Source organism: Scatophagus argus, chromosome 7 (genome assembly GCF_020382885.2).
Source record: "Scatophagus argus isolate fScaArg1 chromosome 7, fScaArg1.pri, whole genome shotgun sequence".
In the NCBI taxonomy this organism is placed as follows: Eukaryota; Metazoa; Chordata; class Actinopteri; family Scatophagidae; genus Scatophagus; species Scatophagus argus.
The window spans coordinates 2,402,029-2,427,521 of record NC_058499.1 but is presented as its reverse complement, the minus strand read 5'-3'; the positions used below and the strand labels follow the sequence as shown (position 1 = coordinate 2,427,521).

The following is a 25,493-nucleotide window of genomic DNA, read 5'->3' as shown; positions in this document are numbered from 1 at the left end:
AAATTAGCAGTGAAACAGCATGTCAAACACCACGGGACACTGAAGCTCTCCGCCTGAGCAAAGACAAATGGTTTATACACTGAAACGTGCAAAGAAAATCTTCATCATATTTACATTAAGCAAAAGTGATTTGTTTGTACTTGATCTTTAATAAAACAACACATTTTGACCAACATACTGATTAACCCTAACGCACTCACACACTGTATGATGTGCATGAAGACACACAGCGAATACACACAAAATTAAAAAAAAAAACATAGCAAAGAGCATCTGGTCTCACACACACAATTTACTGTGTGGACGTGTGGAGCTAATTTATTGGCATCACTTACAGGAAAAGGATGTAGCTTAACAAATAAAATTCTGCATGAATATGAATGTGCACGAACAGAACCAACACTAACCAACACAGTACAATGTAGCTGCCAGTTTAAAGAAAATGTTGCTAAAACCATTTGCATGCAGGTGAATTGGAAATTTAAAAATGAGGCTCTTTGACAGATGCAGACACCTTCAGGTTCCCAGACTCCCAGGTTTTTGCTGTAAATCTGTCACTGAATTAGATAAATAAGAACAAACGGACACGCACTGCAGGGAGGTGTCTTACTTTACAGAACAGAAAAACCTGCGGTTCACTCTCAATAACTGGACGTTTCAAGTGCCTTTTCAGGTTTCAGATAATCCTCAGTGTTTCTCCTCTGAGGCCAAAGAATTGTATTTGCTTTGAAAAAGCATGAATCACGTTAGGTTTTTTGCACAATTGTTTAAAAAAAGCTTTGTTCTGACCATTGACTGTATATGAAGATGGACCACATGAGAGCTCCCCAAAAGTGAAGCCAAAACATCTGGATGCCCCCTGGTGGCTGGCTGCAGTACAGCTCATAAGCCCCTCCCCCTTCATATTAGCAGATGGGCCAAACTAAAGTACACGTCAAATAATTTTTTTATCAAAAATGGTCTCTGTTATTCTTATCAGACTGATGTTTGTTCAAGTGTTCGTTTTTCTGATCATTTTGTTTTTAATTAGTTATTTGATGCTATTAAAAGTAGGTGAAATGTCATGATTGACAGGAAGTGGCGGCGTGTCGTCCATCTTTATACGTCTGTGGTTCTGACCAGTGAACAACCAGCTAGTTTACACTGGCGCCTTCAGTCTCTAACTCTGACTGAACACATACTAGTAGGATGTCTGACTTCCTGTTTGTATCTCGATGTGATCAGATTGGATGTTTTCTCCGAAAGCGTAATTATTATTATTGCGAGCAGACAGTAAGAGCTCAGAAACTTGAACTCATCACATGCACCCAATCCAGTCAGCTTCGGTAACAAATTCCTAGCAATGCAGATAAAGTTACTGATAGAAAAGAAAAAAAAGTAATTTTTAAAGTTGATAGTAAGCCAACTCGAATTAATGTGACAGGACTGTTGTCACATTTTAGTGAGGATGAGCAAAACAAAGCTCCAAAACCAAAACCAAAAGAGAGTAAAGCTGGAGATGTACTTGATTTTATGTACACGTTCACGCGGTGGCTGCCTCAAGTATTCATATTTCATTGAAAATACTGATGTTTCTCATCATCAGTTTTTCTCATTGCCAGAATGAGAGAATCCTTCTCAGCATTATCGCAACCGGTATGATTTGTGGGCCTTACACACCATCTAAAATGGTTTTAATGTGAGAATTCTCAAAATCTCCTCGAGCTGCAGCGACTAGTCTTTCGAAGGAGGTGGATGTCACTTAGGACTCTGGGAAATTGTGATAAGAATTTTTCCCAATTTTTAGACATTTTCGTGACTAAATAATTCAGTGAGAAATGGACATAATATGGAGATTAACCGATAATGAAAGTAACTGTTGGCTGCAGCCCTTTCATTGAGTGTCGCCATGTTTATGTTTATATCATGCAGAGCTGGATATTGTGTGCAGTCTGATTTCTCTGGGGTGCCCTCTAGGGGTATCCTCCAGTATCACACACAGTACATAAACCATGAACAATTACTTGCACGACACAGCTGCTTGCCTGCCTGAACGAGTGGTTAAAAAGCAAGTACATCTCCTCAAGATTTCTGCCGTGGATTCATGTGTACTGGGTTGAAGTATTTTCTGAATATTTGCTTTTGTATCTTTGATTAGTCAGCACGACCTTGAAGTAACGTCACTGCCATGGAAACACACAACAGTGATGCTGCTGGCTGACTCTGTTAACGAGTGATGACTCAGATAATCTTATTTTTCTATCTGAATGCACTTTAGAGACGCCCTGAGGTACTCATCAGCTTTCACAGCAAGGAAACACTCAAGTGATAAAACGCTGTACAGTTTTTTTAAATTCCTCCATTAAATGAAGTATAAATGTAGAATTGTGACCTCTTTAAACAACAAAAACAGCAACCCCTGTTAAAAGTCAGAAATTCATTAAAGAAAAAAATCTATGTAAAATAAAGTATATTTTTTCAGAGCCAATGCTGTACAAACGCAAAGCAAACATTTACCTTTTTTAAAAAATGAAATCATTTTGCAAGTTATCTCTGTACTACCCTCAGAAACTGGAAACCATTTTGACTCCTCTAACATCATCTTCTTTTCTTTTGGTCGAGGGATGTGTGTGTTGCTCCTTTCATACTGAAGAAAATTAAGGTACTGTTGAGAAATGACTGATGTGTTAACTGTGACGACAGATTTTTTTTTTTTTTTTTTTTTAAAGAGTAAATTAAAAACAAACTGTTTCTTACTCATAGGAAAGGGACACGTGTCCAAAAATGTATAAATGTATTTGTTCAATCAACTCGTATTTCCAGTAAAACTAAAGATTTTGAGAATTTTAGTGTTTGTGTCATATTTGTTTAAAGAGCACTTTTTGATGTACAGCTTCAGAGTTAATTTCACTTTTACGTCACATCTGAGTCCTGTTTTATGGAAAACAAAAAATGGAACTCGCTGCTAACTGTAGCTGCCGCTAGCTCAGTGGTTGTCTATGCTGCTATCCCACTGCCAGCTCAGCCAGCTAACTAGCCGGCTAGCTAGTACTTAGCTAGCTGACTAGCTGGCTGACTCTCCCAGTTCAGTAGCATGCGAGAGCAGAGGAGGGTTAGCGCTAAACTTGCTAGCACAGGAGCTTTGGACCGCTGGGAGTAAGATGTTTTCAGGCCTGCAGTGGGACAACAGCATAGCTAGCTAGCTAGTCAGCCAGCTAGCTAAGCAGCTAGTTGCACGGCTAACTCAGCTAACAAGCTAGCAGCATCTGCAGCTGGTAGCAGTTAGCAGTTGGAGGCGATCGCGAGATCGTCCAAAATGAACGGGAGCTCATGGAGCTGTAGCCCCAAAATGTAACTTTTATGATGTAAAAATGTTTTTCTAACAATTTTCTTCATGTTGTCGCCATTTTGGTTCCACACATCTATAAAGCACTACGTTTGCGTTTTGTTGTAAACACGTTTCTAACGTCTGCTGTAGCTATCGTTAGGAAAACACATAAGGCTTATAATACGCAAACCCGTATTGTTGTGGTTATGTTCACGTAATAATAATTGAAGGAGGTAACGTAATGCTGCTAGTCGTAAATCTTTAACCGACCAATCAGCATACATTAGCACAATGCTAGCGCTCTATGGGCAAAGTCATCTGCCCTGTAAGGAAAACGAACATTAGCATTAGCATTAGTACTTCCTTCTATCCATCCGTCAGGGTCGCGGGGGAGCTGGAGCCGAGGGGCGGACTGCTATTTACACCAGTCAATCGCAGGGCCCAGGGGCAATGTAGAAGCAGCCAATTAACCTAACGTGCATGTTTTTGCTATTATGGGAGGAAGCCGGAGAACCGCATGCATCACACACATCCCAGACCGGGATTTGAACCCGGAACCCTCTTGCTATGAGGCGACAGCGTTAACCACTGCACCAACTTGCCGCCCGCATTAGTACTTTTTCTTTTCTATTCTGATATATAATCGGTACCATATTTGCTTTACTATTTACTATGTTTGTCATTTTGAACCTAGAAGTCGGCGCAAATAGTTGTTTTTTTGCGACGTAGCTACATTTACTCCCGTTCATGGTGGAGTAACTCGCGAGTGCCCCCTAAGTGAACTGCAGCCAACTTCCGGTACAGTGGGTTTTAATAGGGAGTGGACAGGCTGCAGACGGGCTGTGGTACATAAAAAGATATTGGGACTTTTAAGCTCTTTAAGGTCTTGTGTCTTCTTAAAAGTGAAGTATAAAAGAACAGAAAAAGTCCAATGGGGATTTTCAACAGTGCCATTTTAATGTTTGTGCTTGAAAGACAATTCTTTAAACCTCAAACAGCTATCGTACAGATCAAAATCATAGGTTGACTAAAATCTCTCCTGTACATATGTATAGATATATTTATATATAAACAATGTCCGCTTAAAATAAGTCCTTAAAAGTAAAAACATACGAAGAACACAGTGATAATGGAAAGCAAGAAAATCAAATAAAAATAAGAGTTACACTGTAGGGCTCAGCCGGGGTGAAAGTGAACGTGACTCGAGGGACATGATGGGCATTTAAAATATTTATTATGGCTTACAGTTGATTGAGGACATCCTGTGTTTATACAATTCTATTACTTATTGCCACAGCCCCTTCACTTTGAAACAAGTGAAGAGTTCAAAACCAAACTCGTTTTACAAACACTATGTACAAGTCTTCTTTTTTCAGCAGTTTTGCTTCGAGGTTTCATCACTGTACAAGCGTCATACCACATACACCAATCTATAGAGCATTTAAACTTACTAATTCTTATTTACAAATATATTTGGTAAAACCCTGATTAATTTCAACAGTATTTAAACCAACCTTGCAACTATTTAAGGATAAAACACTTGAATATCTCAAAATACTTAATAGCAAAAACAACAAGAAAATAAAAACCTGCTCGTCTCTTTCTTTGATCCAAAAACACTTTTTCCTCTAAAAGGTAACATCTGTAAGTACCTTCAGTTACTCTTCAATGGCCTTATACCAGTAGGAGAAACACAGTATTTTACTGTAAGTACACAAAAATACTGTGTCAGTACTGTTTGGAGGCAGTTTCAACCAGTCAAATACTCAGTGAATTCTTACGCTGTATCTTGTCTACTGAATACTATCCCATAATATGCAGGTTGACACACTGGAAAAAGGCAACAGTAAAGTAACCTGCTGCATTACCTTCGGCCGTTTCTTCCCCCCACGTAAGATCTCACCAAACCAAGCAATCAAATACTTCAAATACTGTAATAGAATAAAACTATGGTCCCCAAGTACACAACTGTAGTACAGTGTAACAAGTACGGATAACAAGTACAAATACTAAGAGTCAAAGGTCGTCAGGTACCCAGTCTTTACATTATGGAGGGTCGTTCACAGCAGAATCGTGGAGGGGGAGAGGATGTCTACTTGCTGCTGCTGCCGTTGTTGTTCTCATGCAGGTCTCTGTGGAGGATCCAGATGTCCTCGTGTGATTGGTTGTTGTCGTTGATGTTGTTGCGGTAGTAGTTGTTGTTGTTGTTGCTGCTGCTGCTGCTGCTGTTGGGGGTAACGTGCTTTGTTCTGCTGCTGCTGCTGTTGGTGGCTCTGCTGCGGTTGGGGGGCGTCTGGGTGCGGCTGGGGCTGCTGCTGCTGCTGCTGGCGGCAGTGGAGGCTCGTGTCTGCTGCTGCCCCCTGCTGCTAGGAACGGGGAGCTGCGACTTGGCGCGAGGGCCCGAACGCCGGTCGCTGCTCTGGACGGAGCCGCGGCTGGACTGACGGGCGACAGTCTGCACAAACAAATGGAGTTTGGTGACTTTGTGTCATTTAAATCACCATGAAGTAATCTCACTAAAACTTGATTAAAATGCAGTAATATGTCCTGCCTGTTAGTACATGTATAGCTGTTTGTTTTGAGCTGAGTTTGGTGTACTGCAGTGCCCCCTGCTGGTTACCTAGCAACGTGTTAATGAGGCCACTGCTTCTCCTGCTGCTAATCATCCGATCACGTTACTGCCTTGGACAGTAAGTTTCAGGATATCAGAAGCATGAATATAGTTGCTGTCCTTTGTTTTGCTTAAAATAATCTAACAAATGGGTTAACTGATAATTAGCATTGTGACTGACACTGACATAGCGGTTACGAAATGCAAGGGAATTTCAGTGCTTGCTGAATCGTTGCGTCAACTTGCTGTAACGCCAAAACGACGACCAGTAAACCCTGCAGCGATGACATATTGTACAACAGCACAGTCGTCACACTGCTAACACTGGACGGGTCAATTATGTGTGAGGTAACATCACACACACACACACACACACCGCACACACATGATTAGCAATCGTCCAAAACAACCGCACGTGTTCATTTTACATGTGAGTCATCAGTTTGTGGCTGAGTCAGGAGGGATGACGAGCTGATTTTTTTTTTACTGCGGGGACAACATAAAGTACACGTCTGCACACAGTAACTGTTGCTCATTCACAGTATTTGATTTATTTGCCCCGTTTGTCCTCACCGTCTGCGGTCGCTGCTGGATGGCCGTTTCCTGCTCAGCGCTGCGGGCGGGCGCCACCTCGCTGGGGGAGCTGGAGAACAGGATCAAGTCGTCTTTGGCCTGAGAGATCTGCGGGAGACGGGACGAGAACCGGCGTTAAGCGGCAGGTAAAGCCCCGAGTGCTGCAGGGGGGTGTTTGAAGTAAATTACCGGGTGGTGACGAGCTGTAAGGGCCGTGCAGGAGAAGCTCTAAGATCAGGGAGGGGATTACTTTTTGCATTTCTCAGGAATTGCAAAAAACCTCCAACAAGTCATCATTTTTCACCAGAGCGCATCTCTGAAATAGAATTTAGATCATCCCTGGACACTAAACCCTCCAGCGAATGTCAGACTACTTATCAGACTGTCAAAGATTCGAAGCTCTCGAGTAACTGCACTGGAATCATTCTTGTTTGTTCATTTTCTCATGAATCACGGCGATTAAGTGGCCTCAAACAGCACAGGAGCTCGTTAAAGGTGAAGGTGATTCCCAGGCCAGACGCGTATGATCGCTACATTTGGAAGGATGACAGTGATGAATCAGTGAGTGGAAACATGTGGCCTAAAAGCAGAGGGATGGAAATGTCAGCTTAACCAAAACCCGAGTGGCTTCTCAGATGTAAAACTGGTCTCTCGGGGGATTTACTTTGTACTTTGCTGGATGAAAGAGTTAAAGAGTGCAGAAGTAACCTGTGCTGACTGTATACCTCCCTAATCTGTTGTAACTTGGAGAGACATGAGTACCAGATTAAACAGATTAGTCTCAATTTGTTTACACTGCTATGAAGACAGAGAAAATCACAAAATCTGCATCTTTATAAACATGTCATGTTAGTCTATGATCAACTGCAAAAACATTTTTGGCCACTTGGGGGCAGCAGAAACAAGCAGTTGACACAATGTTGACATGTCTGCACAGTTTTTCATGTGTACATTCAGACGTAACAAAACAACTAACTGAGTTTTGAAGTTGTGGTTTGGACGGCTAATCAATGACCACGAAGCTCCACAAACACGAGTCTCAACAGGTTCATCACTACCATCGACAGCCTTCACTTTGGTTTCACAGTTTTAGTTCATACATTATCGTAGGTGCCCGAGTAACGTTTTTAAAGCATCAGAGCGTTATATTTGTTTCCTCGCGTCTTTCCTTCTGTTTTGTCGTGTTTGTGCTGAATTGCTATACGACCAACTTCAGGTTGTGCACTCGACTGAACTCACGGCTGACTGCTGGTTTAAACGTTGCCTGGATGTCATCGACTGTTGCAGCTCGTCTCAGAACAGACAGGAACAGATAAATGTGTTCCATAGCACATACATTGAAAAAGGCTATTTTGTGTCCTTTAACGTCCTTTGTTGCTACAGTACAGTAAAACAACACATCGATTCATTTAAATCTTACTGAGAAGGATCTAAACACCCCTGAAGCGTGTGTGCTCACCTTGCTGATGTCTGGCTCGGACTTGCTGGAGCACATGGTCTGCAGCTCTCGGATCAAATCCGTCTCGTCGTCGGAGAACAGAGACAGACCGACAGGCTCCCTGCAGACACCATGACATGTGTGTCACGTTCAAGCTTCTAACACAAGGACGTCTCGTATCACAACAACTGAATTCACTAACACACGCGTTCATCGGTGCTGTCTGAGTCTCGTTTATGAATCTGACACACATCTGGACCAGTACCACAGTTAATGCTGCACAGACGGAACACGAACCTCCGATCTTTGCCGTTGGCGATGAAGCTGACATCAGTGCTCGACAGCGAACCTGCAACACGAGCACATGTGAACAACCTGACACATCATAAAAACGGATCTTCACTCTCAGTCCCACTGGAATCTGACCTTGGAAACAGTTTTGGTTCGGTTTGTAGAGTTTTTGAGAAGACAAATTCCAATATGATGAAGCTGAATGGAATTGAGTTTGTTGTGCTCACAGCAAAGGTCTGACACGTCACAAACAAACCAAACAGCGTCACTCGGGACAACTGGCACACCTTTGTGTCGGCGGGTTTAATTAGAAACAACTTGCTATTGAAGGTCTGTGGATGAGCCTAACAGGAACACCATTTGAACGACAGGAGCCTGCAGCACATGTTAAGCCTGTCAAACAACGCCCCCTTGTGGACACGGCAGACACAAAGTCGCCTCTACACCTCCAAGGAACCATTCAAATGCAGCTGAAATTGAAGGTGTATCCTGTACAGCCTTTAAAGGGACAGTTCAGGTTTTTTTGAAGTGGGGTTGTTTGTGGTACTTATTCATAGTCAGTATAAATTATAAATATAAATTAAAATATATGGTATTTCCATTGCGTCATCTTGACATTAGACAGTAAACTAACCCTAAGCCAGTTAAAATCACCTGTGGACTGTAGGCAATGTGCTGGCTATGGATAAGTACCTCACACAACCCCACTTCAGAAAACCCAAACTACCCCTTTAATACCACATAATCCCTTGTGCAACGACATGCGATGGAGCATTCAGGTCCTCTTTGACTTGTCAAGCCAGGAATTATCACATAATCGTGTCATATTATGAAGTCGCAGGATGTAAATAGTCAGGATTTAACTGCTCTCTGACTGCACCCTGCATCTGTCCTTAATCAGAAAGAAGAAGGTTATGTGAATATACTGTATGTACCGCTGGTGTTTTCATAGCCAACCGTCCATCATGGATTTAAGGTTTCTGGTTTCTGTGAGGCCATGTCCACGGAGACCACATCATCTGAGGAGCGGGAGGTTCAGCAGGTCTTTAAGGTGATCTGAAGGACACGGCTTCAGAGTACAGCAGCCTTCTCACCTTCTCTAAAGGAACCGCCGCAGCTCCAGTTTAAGGCGGGACTTCCCTTCTTCCGAGGGCTGGTGTTGGATCGCCTCAGCTTGCCGCCGTCACGCCCCTTTCTACCTCCTCCGCCGCCACCTCCTTTATAGGAGCCAATGGCTGACAGAGGGAAGGTCCCGCCGCGAAACTCAAGCAGGTATCTGTCAATCTCTGCAGGAGGGAGCACACGTCTTACTTCATTTTGATTTCTCAGCAGGTCATTGCCAACTGAAGCAACATGTGAATGAACCCTCTCGGTCGCCTGTGGCGCCCACCCACCGTGCCGAGGCAGAGGGCAGCCCAGGAGAACAGCCTTGTTGACCAGGATGCTGAGGGCGGCTTTTACCACAGCCTGCTGCCCGGCGCTCAACCCACAGTTGCTAAGAGACGGTCGCTGCGACAACGACGGCGATGATGAGGAGGAGATGGTGGAGGAGGAGGAGGTGGAGCGCTTGGCCGTTACCCGGGAGATGATGGCTTCTTCCACACGGGGGACGACCACAGCGTTCCAGAGCCGAGCCAGCCACCTGAAAGCACACACAGAGTCGTGTTTCCATCACTTCTGAGGACATAACAAAGACTTCATTTCCTGTAGACTCACCCAAACCACAACCATTATGTGCCTAACGCTAACCTTTACACTCACCTTAAATTAAACTGGGCCGCAGCCTAACTTTAAAATGAGGCTAAAAGTTTAAAAGTTTTTAGCTCTGTTAGTTGATTACAAATTCATCACATACTAAATCATGAGAAAAGTAATCAGTTATAGTTGTTAATTAAGTCATTTATTCAGGAAAAACGGCAAACATTCTCTGTTTCCAGGTTCTGGTTTACTGGTTTTCTCCTGTTGGTCACCTTCTCAAGCTCCCAAATGAGCAAACTTACAAATAGATTAAAAACAATTTCAGTAATTGCGAATATCCTTGCCCCTCCGATGTGTTGAATTATCTTAATATTAATAAATGAAGCAAGCGAGACGGTTTATTAAAAACTGCCTACTAGCTAAAATGATTAGCTAACATTTGTAAACTAGCTAGCACACAGAGCTTTATTAGCTTGTTTTACAGTCCTGTTTTACCCACATTATATTTACTCATATATAAGTTTTTCTATGAGGAGCATGTATATGCAAAGTGTGATGATGTAAAGACAAATAATAAATCGGGAAAGGAGTTAGCTTGTGACATGTTCACTAATGTAGCTTGCTAGCTTATGTTAGCCTGCAGCTAAACCTGAAACATTCAAATAATAAGCATGTTAAATTTGTATTCATTCTACAATAACACACAAGTTAGAAAAGTTTGTTTGTTTTTTGGGGGTTTTTTTTTGTGACACGCTAACACCAACACACACCTGACGATTGCCTGTGTGTTGTTTGGGATCACAGGGCAGGACAGGAAGAGCTGCGGGCCCAGCAAGGCCTCGTGGGTCCCCAGACGGGACAAACAGGCGTTGAGCTGCTGCCAGACCTGGTTCACCCACAGCACCGACCGCTCCATGACACCATCGGGTGACCAAACTCCAGTCCCCACCTGGAGGAGGGATGGAGGAGGGGATTCAAAGTTCAGTGTTTTGTTTTGGACTCACTGATAAAACACAGCAAAGCAGAACGTGATGGAACCAAAAGGAGGTTCATCACTGATGTTCTTGACAGTCAGCGCTTGGCAAAACAAAACAGATCTTGTTCTGTATTCTGAGGATGAGGATCTCCATGCATGAATTATTCACTTTGCTGCTCTCTTCCAGAGTCACAGCACTCTGATGCTCCAACATACACGCTGACTAAAACAACGTCACAATTCTTAAGTCTACTATAAGATTATCTTCACCATTAGGTTTTTATCTGCTTCTGTCATTGTCATGGTGTGAAATGTGACTTGATCCCGTAGAAAAACAACTACAACCAGCAACAATGATGAGATTTTGTGTTTGGCGGCAGCAGTGAACACAGCGTCCACTCTCTGACCTTATGAAGCAGCTTCCTGCGCAGGTGTCTTCCCAGCATGCCGTGCAGCGGCTCCTGGTCCCAGCGAAGCGTTACCCAGCGGAAATGCTGCTGGAGACGGAGCTCTGATCCCTGCAGCCGTGGCTTCGACAGCGTGGCAATCAGGAAGCTGCCCTCCCGGAAGTGGTGGGGACCTGAGGGACGAATAAACAGGAGCCAAGCTAGGACAGGAAGTCCATTTATTTTCCGTGGTTGTGCTCGCCAGACATTTATCTGGTGGTTATCTGGTTTTGTGAGATGAGCTAAGCACTGAGCACAGATCTTGTAGTTTGTTTTTTTTTGCACTCGTTGGTCACAGTTAATCTCATCCTGTGACAGCTGTGACTCTTATAAGGACACCATGAGGACTTGATGCAGATATTTAACCATATTCAGCCACATCTGAGTTGGACATAAGGCTGAATTATACATATTTTGTGGAGTACAGTAACACAGCAATGCTGACTGGAGAACTAAGCTTTTCCAGGGTTGTCTGGTTTGAGGCGAAGCCTGGCTGCGGTGAGTCTCACCGGTGCTGAGAACCAGCGGGGCAGCGGAGCCCCTGCTGTCCAGACTGTGGCAGAGGTCTCCCAGCAGGCCTGTTAGGGACGAAGCCTTCTCCAGTCCTTCCAGCAGCACGACCACACTGTGACCAGCGTGGCGCCCAGACCCCACCGCCGGCACCAGGAAACCTGAGACGAGAAGAGTCAGGAGTCAACAGGAAGATTTCTAATAATAACTCATGAACCAGAGCACAAAAGTAAAAGTGTTTCAGCCATGTGGTGACGCTGACGGAGGAGTCACCGCAGGGGAGGGTGAGATGACGGGCCTTGGACGTCGCTAAATCCTACAGAATGGACCTTTAAATGTTTACAGAGGCATTGTGTGTAATAAACTTCAAAAGTGAAATGAAGAATTTAGTTTTGCAAAACCTCATGTCATGTCAAAGGACGAGGATGCAGTCCAGTGAAAATGCAGCTTTCTGATGACTCTTCCTCTCCCTTAAAATCACCATGGCAACAGGAAGGCAGTTTGATGAGTCTGCAGTTATGGACTGACAGATTTAAAAGCCATCGATGAACCCAAGAATGAACCTCGACAGCTCGTCTACGTGCTTGTGAATCCACTTTTGATGTTCCTACACAAAGTTGGTTTATTATTTTTACTCTCGTTAGTGGGTTCCAATCTTTTTCTGATTTGAATCTTTTCACAGTTTCTCCTCGACTGCTGCAAAGTCATCCAGCGCAGCACAATAACATCTTTCCCATGATGACACTCTGCTCCCACAGTACGAAATCTGATTCAATTACAGGCATTTTACGAGAAGCTCAAACTTGGTTGTTATCTCAGATCAGCCTCTGCTTTTCATTTCATCCACACACAACACTCACAGCGTCCTGTCACAGTGAAACTTCTGACTAAAACTAATGTTTTCATTGTCACTTAATCCTCTGATTATTTTCTTGATTAAATCGTTTGGTCTAAAACATGTCAGCAGTGAACTTCAAAGAAAACGTTCACATTTGGAACCAGAATGGATGACTGAACCGGTGAATGTTTTGCTTGTGTGCATGTGTGTGTGTGTGTGTGTGTCCCTACCACAGGTGATGAAAGCCTCCAGCAGCTGCTCTTTGGTCAGGCTCTCCTCCACCTCCACCCGGACCACGTCACAGCCGAGCCTCCCCGCCTCCTGCTTTGACTGGTGGAGAAAGAGAGATTGGTGGGGGAGGGGAGGAGGAGGAGGGGGAGACAGAGAGGTAAGAAGGGAGCACGTTGTCATGGAAACAAAGGAAATCTACTACTTCTACAAGGCGCCGAGAGAAATGGAGCAAGAGAAGAATTTGAATGAGCAGGAAGGGCTTTTCCAGGCACATCGCCGCCATCAGAGAGAGTCGGCACGCAGCTCGAGATCACATTTCCCTTCCTTTATCAGGAAAATACAAGTTTGAAATGACTTGACTAACAATGTGAAAAAGTGACAAAGCTGAGGCAGCTCCGCCTGAAGTGACAGAGAATAAACATGTTTTCACACTGAATTCATTGCTAATTAATCATTAGCAAGTTTCACTTTCAGAGAAGCTGTGTCAGAGAGGTCAGCTAACATACATTTACCATCAGAGCCTTACAAACGCAGTCACGCTCAGTCAGAACTAAAACGTTCACTGCCGACATCAGATTTGTGTTTCACTGCAGAAAAACACGTGACGCCTTCGTTTCACACCTGGCAACACGTCAGACTGGACGACCTGTCAGACACCAGCATGTCCACCAAATTACACAAATGTCATCTCGAACGGTTTCATCTTTTCTAGCGTACGAGTCCTCAGATCCCCGACCTGGAGCCGAAGCAGGATGGGACCAGCAGGCTGACCTGCAGTGTGCTTCATCAGGTTGCAGTGAGATTTTTTTTTTGTGGTTTTAAAGGACAAATGTAACTTTCCCCAAACTTTTTAATGTCAAAACCCTCCGAGATGACAGATTTGCTTTGAAGAGGCGCCACCTGATGGCTGTGCGGCAGATCGTTCGTGTGTATTTAAGTCAAACTTGAAAACTGGAAGCCCACAGTAGCTCAAGTCTTTCCTAAACCTATGAGCTGTTACTTCGCTCCTCACACTGCACATCAAGACGGGAGCTTTGTGGGTCCGTGTCGGTGAACTGCTGGACGTACCTTGATGCAGCGAGCCACCATGTTGGCGATGTACTCCTGACAGCTGCCCTCGAGCCCGTGAAAGATGAGGTTTCCATACTGTTCCACCTGGACAGAAAGAGAGAGAAGCCGCTGGATGTTAGTGCTGAGAAGAATGTGATGAAGAGAGAAATATTGTGTCTGTATTGTCATTATTTGCAACACTTTAAGGATGAGATGATTAATCGATCAAATTAATTATAATACATGGATTCATTAATAGCACGAGAGCTGCGGCCAAATCTCAAATCTTCTCTGCAGTGACGATCTAAGCTGTGAAACATGTCAGTGTGTCGGCCTCTGCGGATTAAAGCGACGACTTGCAGTCAGTCGTGATGCTGCTGGTAACATCTCAGCTTTCCGAGCGTTCAGCTCCTCTCTGAGTCGCGTGTCGTTTATCCACATGTGCCATCATGTGTTTTATTGCTTCTGCAAAACGTCAATTTGTCAAGACAAAATGTTGCCTTTGCTTTCCCTGCTGCTCTCAGTTCTTCACCTCCACACAGCCAGCAGGGGGCAGTGTGGCTGTTAGAAAAATACTTGCACTTTAATCCTCTTTCTGTGTCCTTTCATCTGTCCATCACTTCGTCTCTCGCTCCTGCTTTTCTTTCCATTCGCTCGCTGCAGCCTTCCAGCTTTCTCACTATTTTTCAGCATCTTACTCATCTAATCCCTCGCAGTCTTTTGTGTGTGAATGAATGCATATTTGTGTGTGTGTGTGTGTGTGTGTGTGTGTGTGTACCAGGCGAACGTAGTTGTGCAGCAGCGGCAGGGGGAAGAGGTGCTCCAGAGCCAACTCATCGAGACACGACTGAGACAGACCTGTCACACACACACAAAATTCACACGGTAAATCCTCAGATCCGCTCGGGGTTTACATGCTCGGCGTCGGCGGCCGACAGCAGCTCCTCAGCTCTTCATCTTCACCACAAAGCTGCAAAGTCTCAAGGTGCCCTTGTAGTTAGCTGGTCCTGAAAGTGCCACGGCACAGGTTCAACGGCGTGCAACAGCTGGTCGTCCTCAGGTGCTTCTCGGCTAAGGGATAAGCACTAACAGCGTTTACTCAGAACGATCGCTCTTCCTGTTTTTAAAACGGTGAGCAGGATGAAGCACAACACTTACGCATCCTTCCTCAAAGATTCCCACTAAAACACTCACAGAATCATTTCTAAACGTTAATTTTGAAAGCTTTTGTAGATGCAGTTTAAGATGTTGATGAATCTACATCTGCCTCAAAATACAATTTAAAGTCATCAAGATGTCGGCTGCAGAGACGTCCGTCTTCTCCTCCTTATAAAGGAACTACATGACTATTAGTTCCTCTCAGGGAAATCTGGAGAAACTATGAAGAAAACGAAGCAGAAAATTCAGGGGTGCAATAAGTTTGGATCTTACATGTATGAGTGATAACCTTCAATCTTTCTTATCCTTTTTTTTTTTTTTAAACAAACTATCTCTTGATCAAATTTCTTTGAGACAATAAGTACTCCTTTAATGCAGCCGTCACAAAGACCTGTATTATTTTTTCTTTCCCCCTGCAGCCACAGTGATGGAGATTCAGGTCGATATGACTCTCTAAGTCAGGACAAACACCCAGAAGGCTACACAGAAACACTGAGGGAAAGGCAGGGATGGAGAAAATGAACAGATGAACGAGTGAGGAGGAGGTGGAGAGCGACGGAGAGCTCAGCTGCTGCTCACCCTGACTTTCACGGTGCCAGACTATCGTTCAGTCTTGACTTTTTAATCCTGACTCACCGAGACGAGAAAAAGCACCAGATGAAGCAATTCAAGGAACGGAGGAGAAGCAGCAGCAGACAGTCAGAAAGATGATTCCAATATCTGTGAGCGAGCCCGTCCGCTGCCGTGACTCATCGATAATCGTTAACGGTGATGTCGGAGCAGCCGTGCTGCCTTTATCTCCTGTTCTGGTCTCGCTCATGTCTTTGAAAGTGGTGTAAAACAAGATCATTTTCATTTAGACAGCTAATATTTCCTCGTCAGAAAGGGCCAGTGCCAACATCACTCAACACCATCACATCACAGATTAACCGTATGAAGTATCTCCAGAGCTTCATCACAGATACGCAAGCAGACGTGATGACGGTTTCTACCCGGGTCGGACAGAACTTTTATTTTGAAATAAAAGTTTGCAGAATAAAAGCAATTTCTTAATTTTTATTTTCACTCTGTGAAATCTGACTTGGCTGTTTGTTTTGTCTATGTGTGGACTGTGACTTGGACTGACATGTCTAAAGATGGCCGACGCCTCTCTTTCTCCCACTGTACAAAAGGGAAGCCAAAATATCCCGGATATGAACGAGCGCTGCCTCTTGTTCTGATGACATCATTTGGAGGTGATTGGGAGGTGGAACCGCAGTACCGAGTCCCCACCCATACGCCCGTATGACCCAATCAGGAGCAGCACTCAGCTGTCAATCATGGTGTTTCACCCACTTTTTACAGCATCAAATAACTAATTAAAACCAAACTGATCAGAGAAGAGAACATTTGACCAAATATCAGTGTGATAAGAACTACCTAAAATGACAGAAATCATCTTTGGGAAAATTTTATTTGAAGTATACTTTGAGTTTTTAGTTTGGTCCATGTCCCATCTGCTAACATGGAGGGGGAAGAGCTTATCATATGCACCACAGCCAGCCACCAGGGGGCGATACAGATGTTTTGGATTCACTTCTGGGGAGCTCTCATGTCACCCCTTTTTATATACAATCAATGGTACAGATCTGCTTTAAGTCAAATGACTGGACTATTAATGATGATCAAAATATTTAATCTGATCAGCTGCAACCATTAATTTGGATTTAATTTAGATTTAGACTGATAAAGACTGATACTTGAAAAATGTTCTGGCTTAAATGTTCCCGGGCAGACCCTGGCATGTATCTGCCCATGCTGCAAATGGATCCAAACTGATTTGTAAAAGCCCTTTCATCCACCAAATGGCACCTGTTATCAGTGATGGTAGCTCTGATTCTGCTTTTGGCCCGGTGCTGCAGAATGAAGGCTGGCTCTGGTTGCCAGGTTTGTACCTTTGAGGCGGATGGTGATGCACTGGCTTAGAGGCTTTCGGACCAGGTCCCAGGGGGATACGGGCAGCTCCTGACCGGGCAACCACTCGGTGTCTCCTGAAAGACAAAAGCAGAGACGTGTTAGGGTAGTAACTAACAAACGGAATGAAAAACCAAAGGGTGCTTTTGGCTTCCTAACACACAACGTGGACGCAGTCTATGCATAAATCATCAGCACCACAGTGTGTAATTTATCTGCATGTTATCTTTACATGTCTATTTCTGCCACACTCACATTAATACCTAAAAGCACACAATGTACTTTACTGCATTAGAGGTACAACACAAAATACTCTCCAACACATGAAGCAGGAGAGACGGAGTCACTGCTTCTCTCACAGGATCTAATTAGAGCAAATACCCATCACATTAGGACATGTAAGCGTCATAAGAGGTGTTGTAGTAATTAAAATACGTTTCCTGAGCAGGTCCCTGCCACACCATCCCAGGAATAGAGAATGAATCTAGAGGAAACCACAAGATGCCAAACAGATTTTTACACAGTTTTCAGCTACTTTGCTATGATACCATCACATGATCAAACACTGTTAACAGCACAGCTGCAAATCAAATCTGATGCATGAGAGTTTCTACTTCCCACGTGCACTTGAATGCATCGATGACAGTTTTCAGAACAGTCAGTGCTCTCAACTGCATCGCCGTGCAACAACAAAACAAAACAAAACAGAACATGAAGCCTAATGGATTCTAAAGCCAGCTCCTGCTCTCTCCGTGTTGTGTTTAATGTCATGCTGACATGAATGGAAACCAGTGGCTGCCTGGAGAAAAAAAAATTACAATCCAATCGCTCTAAAACCCCGATGTTTGTTTTGAAAAGAGAGACGAGAGCTATGCTTCATTGCAAACCTAAACTCAACATCACATGCTAATCAGTGGATGTTCATGCAGATTATTTTGAGCCACTTTCACTCCCTCCACAGAAAAAAAAAAACAATAGGTGAGTCAGCTCCCGCTGTTGCCGGGCACTCGCAGGTCACAGCACATTGAGAAACATGCTGAACAACACGCTTTCTATCATTTCTGTTCATTACAAACAAAGAAAAACACTTGTCAATTTCTGTGGTGTTGTTAAAGTCTAAGTGTGTTCCTGCAGCTCCAGCTGGGCTCTGCTTGTACCCACACTGGAACCAGCAATGTGGACTGGGCAGCAAATTATATTAATTTTCACAAGTTATTTTTTCAGAATAACCAGTTTATCCTTTATAAAATAAAATAAAATGGAAGAAAACCGCCCATCATCGTTTTCCTGAGGTCAAGTTTACATCTTCAGCGTAAGCTACATCACAGAATATTAAGAAACCAGCAAGTTTCCAGATTTCAAAAGCTGGACCAAGCCAAGTGTGGCTTACACTAACCATTATTTTGATGGCTGATTAGTCTGCCTGTTAAAATCACAATAAATTGACTGTTTGACCTGTAAAACAGCACAAAAACATCAAATGTTTGAAATCCTTGCTTGAATGAAATGACTTCAACAATTAATGGATTATCAGAATAGCTGCAGATCAATTTTCCACTGATGTTGTCGGTTAATTGACTTTACATCGCAGCTTAACAGTAGAGTTTTGGTATTTTTGACTAATGACTAAATCAACCGACTGTTTCAACTCAAATGTGCTTTATAGCCTTAAGCTCTTCTTTTGCTGCTGCTCGCTCAGTCAGGAACTCTTTAACCTTAACGTGAGACTTTTCTGTAAAGCTGAGCCACATATCAAAATGTTTGATTCGTCTCATTCTGACTGACTTACTGACTACTGGGTCGAGCGCTAGCTGAAACATGTTAGAAGTTGTGTGCTGCCAAAAAGGCTGCCGTCAAACTGGATGAAATCAAAGGGATGAATTAGCAACAGAAGTATACAGCAACACACACACACACACACACACACACACACACACACACACACACGGAGGGAAACGAGACACAAAACCAGACACCGAAGAGTGTGTGGATGTCTGCCGTTTGATCCCGGTTGACACAGAAGACAGACATTTTCTCCTAAATTGGCATCTTCCTCCCCTCCCTCCATCCCCTTCATCCATTATGCATCCCTCCACTGCTTGGGCTGTCTTTCATCATCAACCCCAACACACACACACACACACACACGCGCACACACACACACACACACACGTCTCTTTTCTTGCTGCGTGGCAAAGACAGCAGAGAGAGCGTAAACGTGACACAGAGATGTGACAATAGATGTACAGGAGAGACTAACGCAGAGAGAGAAGAAGGAGGCCGAGAACATCGATTTCTTTTTATCAGTGTGGGATACACACACACACACACACACACACACACACACACACACACACACACACACGTAACTCTAACCCTAAACCAGCCTCTAGCTGAAGAGAGCCAACCACACACTGACACACGACATCTGATCAGCAAGAAAAAAATAAACGCACCCAGAAGCAACATATGCACTGACAGATTAATTATTCATCAGTTCAAAGAAAGACAGTATCATGTGTGTGAGGCTCTGAGCATCAGCCAAACAAACAGCGTCTCTTCCGACACACACACACACACACACGCACACACACACACATCACGTTCCAGCTGAACATAATGGAAGCAGCGTCACATGAAACAGCAGAGGCTTTACAGCTAAAACACAAACAGGTTACAGCCGGTCAGTGACTTTATTTAGCTTTAATTAGCGGAGGCTGTACTTTGCTAAAATGTTGTATCAATATTGTATATATATATATATATATATACATATACATATTCTATATATAAACATCTCTATGTCACAAACTACAGCACAAATGACAGCCTCAAAAATAATCCTAAAGTTGAATTTCAATCAAAAACTGAAAATTAAAGAAACCATTCTGCTTCTATAACCTCCAGCTAAACTTCAACTTTAGCTAGCAATGGTTAGCTAGTGCTATCTCTCCTAGGTCTACTAAAAAGGCGTGTAAAGAGTCAACTCCATTACCGTGTTATGTAAACAGATATTTAAAGGCAGAAAAAAAACTGAAACAAAGTCCATGCTAAGGCTATGGTTGCAAGCTATAGACCCTTTTAATCTAAGCTGTTAACAAAGATGCATTTAGATTAGATAACACTGGAGAAGTTTCAGGAAATTTAACAGTTTAACTGTGCTACTTAGCATAACTGACTTCAGCCACAACACAACAACTAGAACTACATGAAAAGCAACCTGCGATATGACCGAACAGGCAAATGATCTGTAGGTCAAAAATCAACAATCCTTTCCTCATCGTCGGCACAGAAATAAGCAATTCATGTCTTATGAGGCGGCCAAGACATGCATTCATCAGCTCCAAGCACTGTTTGCTAAAAGCTGCCATACATAAGACAGATTTCTATATGCTACGGTCCATTAATTTAGGAAGACTGTTAAGATTACTCTACACAGACAGGGTTTGGCAGCATGAACCTGCAGTTAAACAGAGTGAGAGACAACAGGAGGGAATGGACCACCGCCAACAACATACACCTTATCCTTCTCTTTATCACGTTTAGGTGGAGCCAGCCACTGTAACTGAGCGAGTACGCCACATCAACAGATCAAAATCAACAAATAGATGGACCTGATCTCTAAAGAGTCCATCGGCGTCTGTCCTTTCTTTCCAATGAGGTCACCGAGGAAGAAAGGAAAGAGCAAATCAAGAGGTGGGAGAGAGGATTATCAGGAAGAGAATAAAAGTATAGGAAAGAAGGACACGAGGAAGGAAGGAAAAGGCAGGAAGGAATGAGCGACAGAGTGACGAAAAAGTGAGGACCAACAGGACAAGAGACAAGCAGAGATGGGGAGAGGAAGGAAAGGAGAAGGGCGGATGAGGAGAGGAGGAGTATGATGACTACAAAATGATGGAGAAGGTAAAGAAAAGAAGAAAGTAAGAAGTTAAATAAAGAAGGAGGGAAATACAGTGGCTTGCGAAACTATTTGGCCCCCTTGAACTTTGTGACCTTTTGACACATTTCAGGCTTCAAACATAAAGATATAAAACTGTAATTTTTTGTGAAGAAACAACAACAAGTGGGACACAATCATGAAGTGGAACAAAATTTATTGGATATTTTTAACTTTTTTAACAAATAAAAAATGAAAAATTGGGTGTGCAAAATCATTCAGCCCCATTGAGTTAATACTTTGTAGCGCCATCTTTTGCTGCGATTACAGCTGCAAGTCGCTTGGGGTATGTCTCTATCAGTTTTGCACATCGAGAAACTGATATTTTTGCCCATTCCTCCTTGCAAAACAGCTCGAGCTCAGTGAGGTTGGATGGAGAGCGTTTGTGAACAGCAGTTTTCAGTTCTTTCCACAGATTCTCAATTGGATTGAGGTCTGGACTTTGACTTGGCCATTCTAACACCTTGATATGTTTTTTGGTGAACCATTCCATTGTAGCTTTTGCTTTATGTTTTGGATCATTGTCTTGTTGGAAGACAAATCTCCGTCCCAGTCTCAGGTCTTTTGCGGACTCCATCAGGTTTTCTTCCAGAATGGTCCTGTATTTGGCTCCATCCATCTTCCCATCAATTTTAACCATCTTCCCTGTCCCTGCTGAAGAAAAGCAGGCCCAAACCATGATGCTGCCACCACCATGTTTGACAGTGGGGATGGTGTGTTGAGGGTGATGAGCTGTGCTGCTTTTACGCCAAACATAACGTCTTGCATTGTTGCCAAAAAGTTCGATTTTGGTCTCATCTGACCAGAGCACCTTCTTCCACGTTTGGTGTGTCTCCCAGGTGGCTTGTGGCAAACTTTAAACGACACTTTTTATGGATATCTTTAAGAAATGGCTTCCTTCTTGCCACTCTTCCATAAAGGCCAGATTTGTGCAGTATACGACTGATTGTTGTCCTATGGACAGATTCTCCCACCTCAGCTGTAGACCTCTGCAGTTCATCCAGAGTGATCATGGGCCTCTTGGCTGCATCTCTGATCAGTCTTCTCCTTGTATGAGCTGAAAGTTTAGGGGGACGGCCAGATCTTGGTAGATTTGCAGTGGTCTGATACTCCTTCCATTTCAATATTATTGCTTGCACAGTGCTCCTTGGGATGTTTAAAGCTTGGGAAATCTTTTTGTATCCAAATCCAGCTTTAAACTTCTCCACAACAGTATCTCGGACCTGCCTGGTGTGTTCCTTGTTCTTCATGATGCTCTCTGCGCTTTAAACAGACCTCTGAGACTATCACAGTGCAGGTGCATTTATACAGAGACTTGATTACACACAGGTGGATTCCATTTATCATCGTTAGTCATTTAGGTCAACATTGAATCATTCAGAGATCCTCACTGAACTTCTGGACAGAGTTTGCTGCACTGAAAGTAAAGGGGCTGAATAATTTTGCACACCCAATTTTTCGTTTTTTTATTTGTTAAAAAAGTTTAAAATATCTAATAAAGTGTGTTCCACTTCATGATTGTGTCCCACTTGTTGTTGATTCTTCACAAGAAATTACAGTTTTATATCTTTATGTTTGAAGCCTGAAATGTGGAAAAAGGTCACAAAGTTCAAGGGGGCCAAATAGTTTCGCAAGCCACTGTAAAAACACTTGCGGCTCCTCACCTATAAGGATGGAGGCGATACTGGCAGGGCTGAGGCCCAGCGGTGGGCGCTGCACCTCCTCTCTGGACGTCTGACATTCTCCACAGAGGGTCTGGAGGAAGGAGGTGAAGGTGTGGCGGAGGGTGGAGCTCAGCTGGGACCAACCCACGGACCGGTCCACTGACACTCTGCCCAGCACCAACTGGCTGCTGGCCACTCCCTTCGCCTCCTCCTCCAGGGCCTCCACAGGACACATGGACCCTGATCCTCCTCCACCTGAACACTGGAGACGCACCAGGACCCGGTAAGAGTCTGGAGGAAGAAGGAAAGGAGGAGGAAGGAGAAGCTCATCAGTACCATGAAATAATGTCACAGAAACTAACAGTGACTTAAACTGCCTGGAGCCAATCAAGGATCTTTTTTAAACTGTTAAAGAACATCAAAAAAGTAATAATAATGTGATATTGATTCCAATCCCTAACAGATAATCATATTACAGTAATGGACGCCGTTCATCAGCTACGACAGGAATTTCATAATGCAAAAACCATTTGTGTTGTCCCGCTGGTATCCAACACCAATTTAGCCAAAAACGAACGAGGTAACAGGGAGAAAATTGCTCCAGAAGTGTAATACATCTCAGCAGCTGACAACATTAAGCATGTTATCTTGTACGTGTTGAAGGAAAACATGATAAGAAAAAGCTTCAGCGCTGAACCGGCGTTCAGAAAGATGGCCGACACGTCTTTCAAAGCCCACCTTCCCAGATTCATACTGGGGAAGCTGTCAATATGGTCGCAACTCAAAGGGGCCGAGATCTCAGCATGTTGATGATAATACAAGCAAAACTCATCTTTTGGGCATAAAATCCATGTCCATCACACACACGCACGCACGCACACACACACACACACACACACACACAGGAAGCCACTCACGGAGGTTTTCAAGTAGATCTTTGCAGTCATCAGTTGCCACGTCATGAATGGTGCGATTACACTTATCCCTCCTCTCGATGTCCTGTTCGCTGTGGCTGCACAGCACGTCCAGACACTCCTACACACACACACACACACACACACACACACACACGACAATCATAAAACAATCATAAAACAATCAGAGGCATAAAAGCTTTTCCTCCTGTAAAGATGGGCGTACACACAAGCACAAGCACTTCTGCAACACGAGCTCTTGTGTCTTATGAAAGCACATATCAATTAATGGTCATAATTTGTATTCAGGTCAGACGTTCAGTCCAGTCCAGCCTGGAGTCTCCTGCATTCGTTTAAACTGAGCAGGACGTTTCAGCCAGCAAGGTCAGCGGTGGCATTAGCCTGCCACTGCGGAGACTGATGGCAGGACTGGACATTAGAGGAGCACAGACGGATTATAATGAGAGCCAGTGTGGCGCACATAAATACACATAACAGTGGAAACATTTTAACAGCGTAATAAGGACTGTGGAACAGCAGTCGATCAGTAGTGAAAACAAACTTAATGACGCCCAGAAGAGCAACATTAGCATCACCTCAGAGTTGAGTTTGTGTCTACCTGAACGCTCAGAGCACACGTTAAACGCTCCCTGAAGCCAAATCAATGAGCTAAAGGAGGCGCAGTAGTGTACAGCTTCGGCAAAACGTCTTCTAACCACGCCTCCTCTCACCTTGAGGCCGAGGGCGGCGGCCATGTGTGCGGCAGTCCAGCCGTCACTGTTGGCCTGGTTCAGCAGGGCAGCGGGCAGAGCCAGGGTGGCGGGGGGGTCGGGCGCCACAGTGGGGTCACCCTCGGGGTTCGGGTGGCAGAGGACGAGACGCAGCGTGTCCACGTGTCCTGAGCGCACGGCCGCGTGCAGAGCCGTGCAGCCGTCCTGCGGAGGTAAAGGCCAGTTTACGTCCACGCACAGTTTTCTGCTAACGCAAAAGTCTCCGATTCACGTTAAAAGAAATAAAGAAACCACATGTTGATTATTAATCATTCAGAATTCTCGTGGATCATCTCAGCGGACATGAGAAAATGGCAGAAAATGCAAATCGGCTGCAGACTGTGCAGCTGAGTGATTATAAAACAGAACAGTTTCACCCTGATCTTTCATGTTTTCTGCATTATGACAACGTCAACAGTTTGAACACATAAATGAGCTCTGACTGCACTGCACATTCAGACTCTTAACTCAGTTTGTAGTACCTCCTCCTCCATGTTAAATGATTACGTTGGCCCAACACACTGGCCAACATTTTCTGGTGTCTAAAAATACGCCTGTGCTGCGGAGGTCAGATATGCTATAGAGACTGTGGCAGCTCTGTGGCTCAGCAGGGAGGCTAAAAGTGGAACAAAGCAGGTGACTAAATATAGGGTCTCATCACATGCTGCCACGGCAACTAACAGGGCCCTATAGTCACCATGGAGACCCAGGAAGCCCATACATCAATTAGCCTGCACCAATCAGACGACAGGACCCTCGAGAACACTTAGACCCTCTGAGTGAGGCAGAAGTGTGAAACAGCAAAGAGTGACGAGAGGAAACGAGGCGACGATTCGGTTCACCTTGATGAAGGTGTTACATTCAGTTACATCAGTTTGTCCTGATATCTGCTCAGTGCAGTCTGTCAAAACTCATTTAAACTTCATGAACGATAAATAAAATGTGTCTATGTTTAAATTTATCGTCTGAATTGTATAATAAAAATCCAACATGTCACAACACACAATCATCAGAAGCTCAGTGGCATTTTTATGAACATTTTCACCTCTGACAAAACCAGCCCAACACAACTGAGGCACTAAAATCAAAGCTAAGATGTTCACCTGAATACAGTGACTAACTCACACA

At 43.9% G+C, this 25,493-nt stretch overlaps 1 protein-coding gene across 4 annotated transcripts in view; it reads right to left on the bottom strand.

Moving 5' to 3' along the window:
• Window positions 1-4,239: 4,239 nt before the first annotated feature.
• cttnbp2 (cortactin binding protein 2) overlaps window positions 4,240-25,493 on the bottom strand; it is a 76,199-nt gene continuing 54,945 nt past the window's right edge. For 3 of the 4 annotated variants that reach the window (XM_046393474.1, XM_046393472.1, XM_046393475.1), the window contains 16 exons: window positions 24,327-24,530; window positions 23,599-23,716; window positions 22,682-22,972; window positions 17,062-17,157; window positions 14,748-14,827; window positions 13,988-14,074; window positions 12,919-13,018; window positions 11,850-12,011; window positions 11,302-11,474; window positions 10,689-10,867; window positions 9,615-9,862; window positions 9,315-9,506; window positions 8,227-8,278; window positions 7,951-8,050; window positions 6,477-6,599; window positions 4,240-5,762 (listed from right to left, as the gene is read on the bottom strand). In XM_046393474.1, coding sequence (XP_046249430.1) covers window positions 5,400-5,762; window positions 6,477-6,599; window positions 7,951-8,050; window positions 8,227-8,278; window positions 9,315-9,506; window positions 9,615-9,862; window positions 10,689-10,867; window positions 11,302-11,474; window positions 11,850-12,011; window positions 12,919-13,018; window positions 13,988-14,074; window positions 14,748-14,827; window positions 17,062-17,157; window positions 22,682-22,972; window positions 23,599-23,716; window positions 24,327-24,530 — 2,568 coding nt within the window. In that variant the 3' untranslated portion in view covers window positions 4,240-5,399. The remainder of the gene's footprint in view (window positions 5,763-6,476; window positions 6,600-7,950; window positions 8,051-8,226; window positions 8,279-9,314; window positions 9,507-9,614; window positions 9,863-10,688; window positions 10,868-11,301; window positions 11,475-11,849; window positions 12,012-12,918; window positions 13,019-13,987; window positions 14,075-14,747; window positions 14,828-17,061; window positions 17,158-22,681; window positions 22,973-23,598; window positions 23,717-24,326; window positions 24,531-25,493) is intronic. The other variant, XM_046393473.1, reaches the window with a different exon arrangement.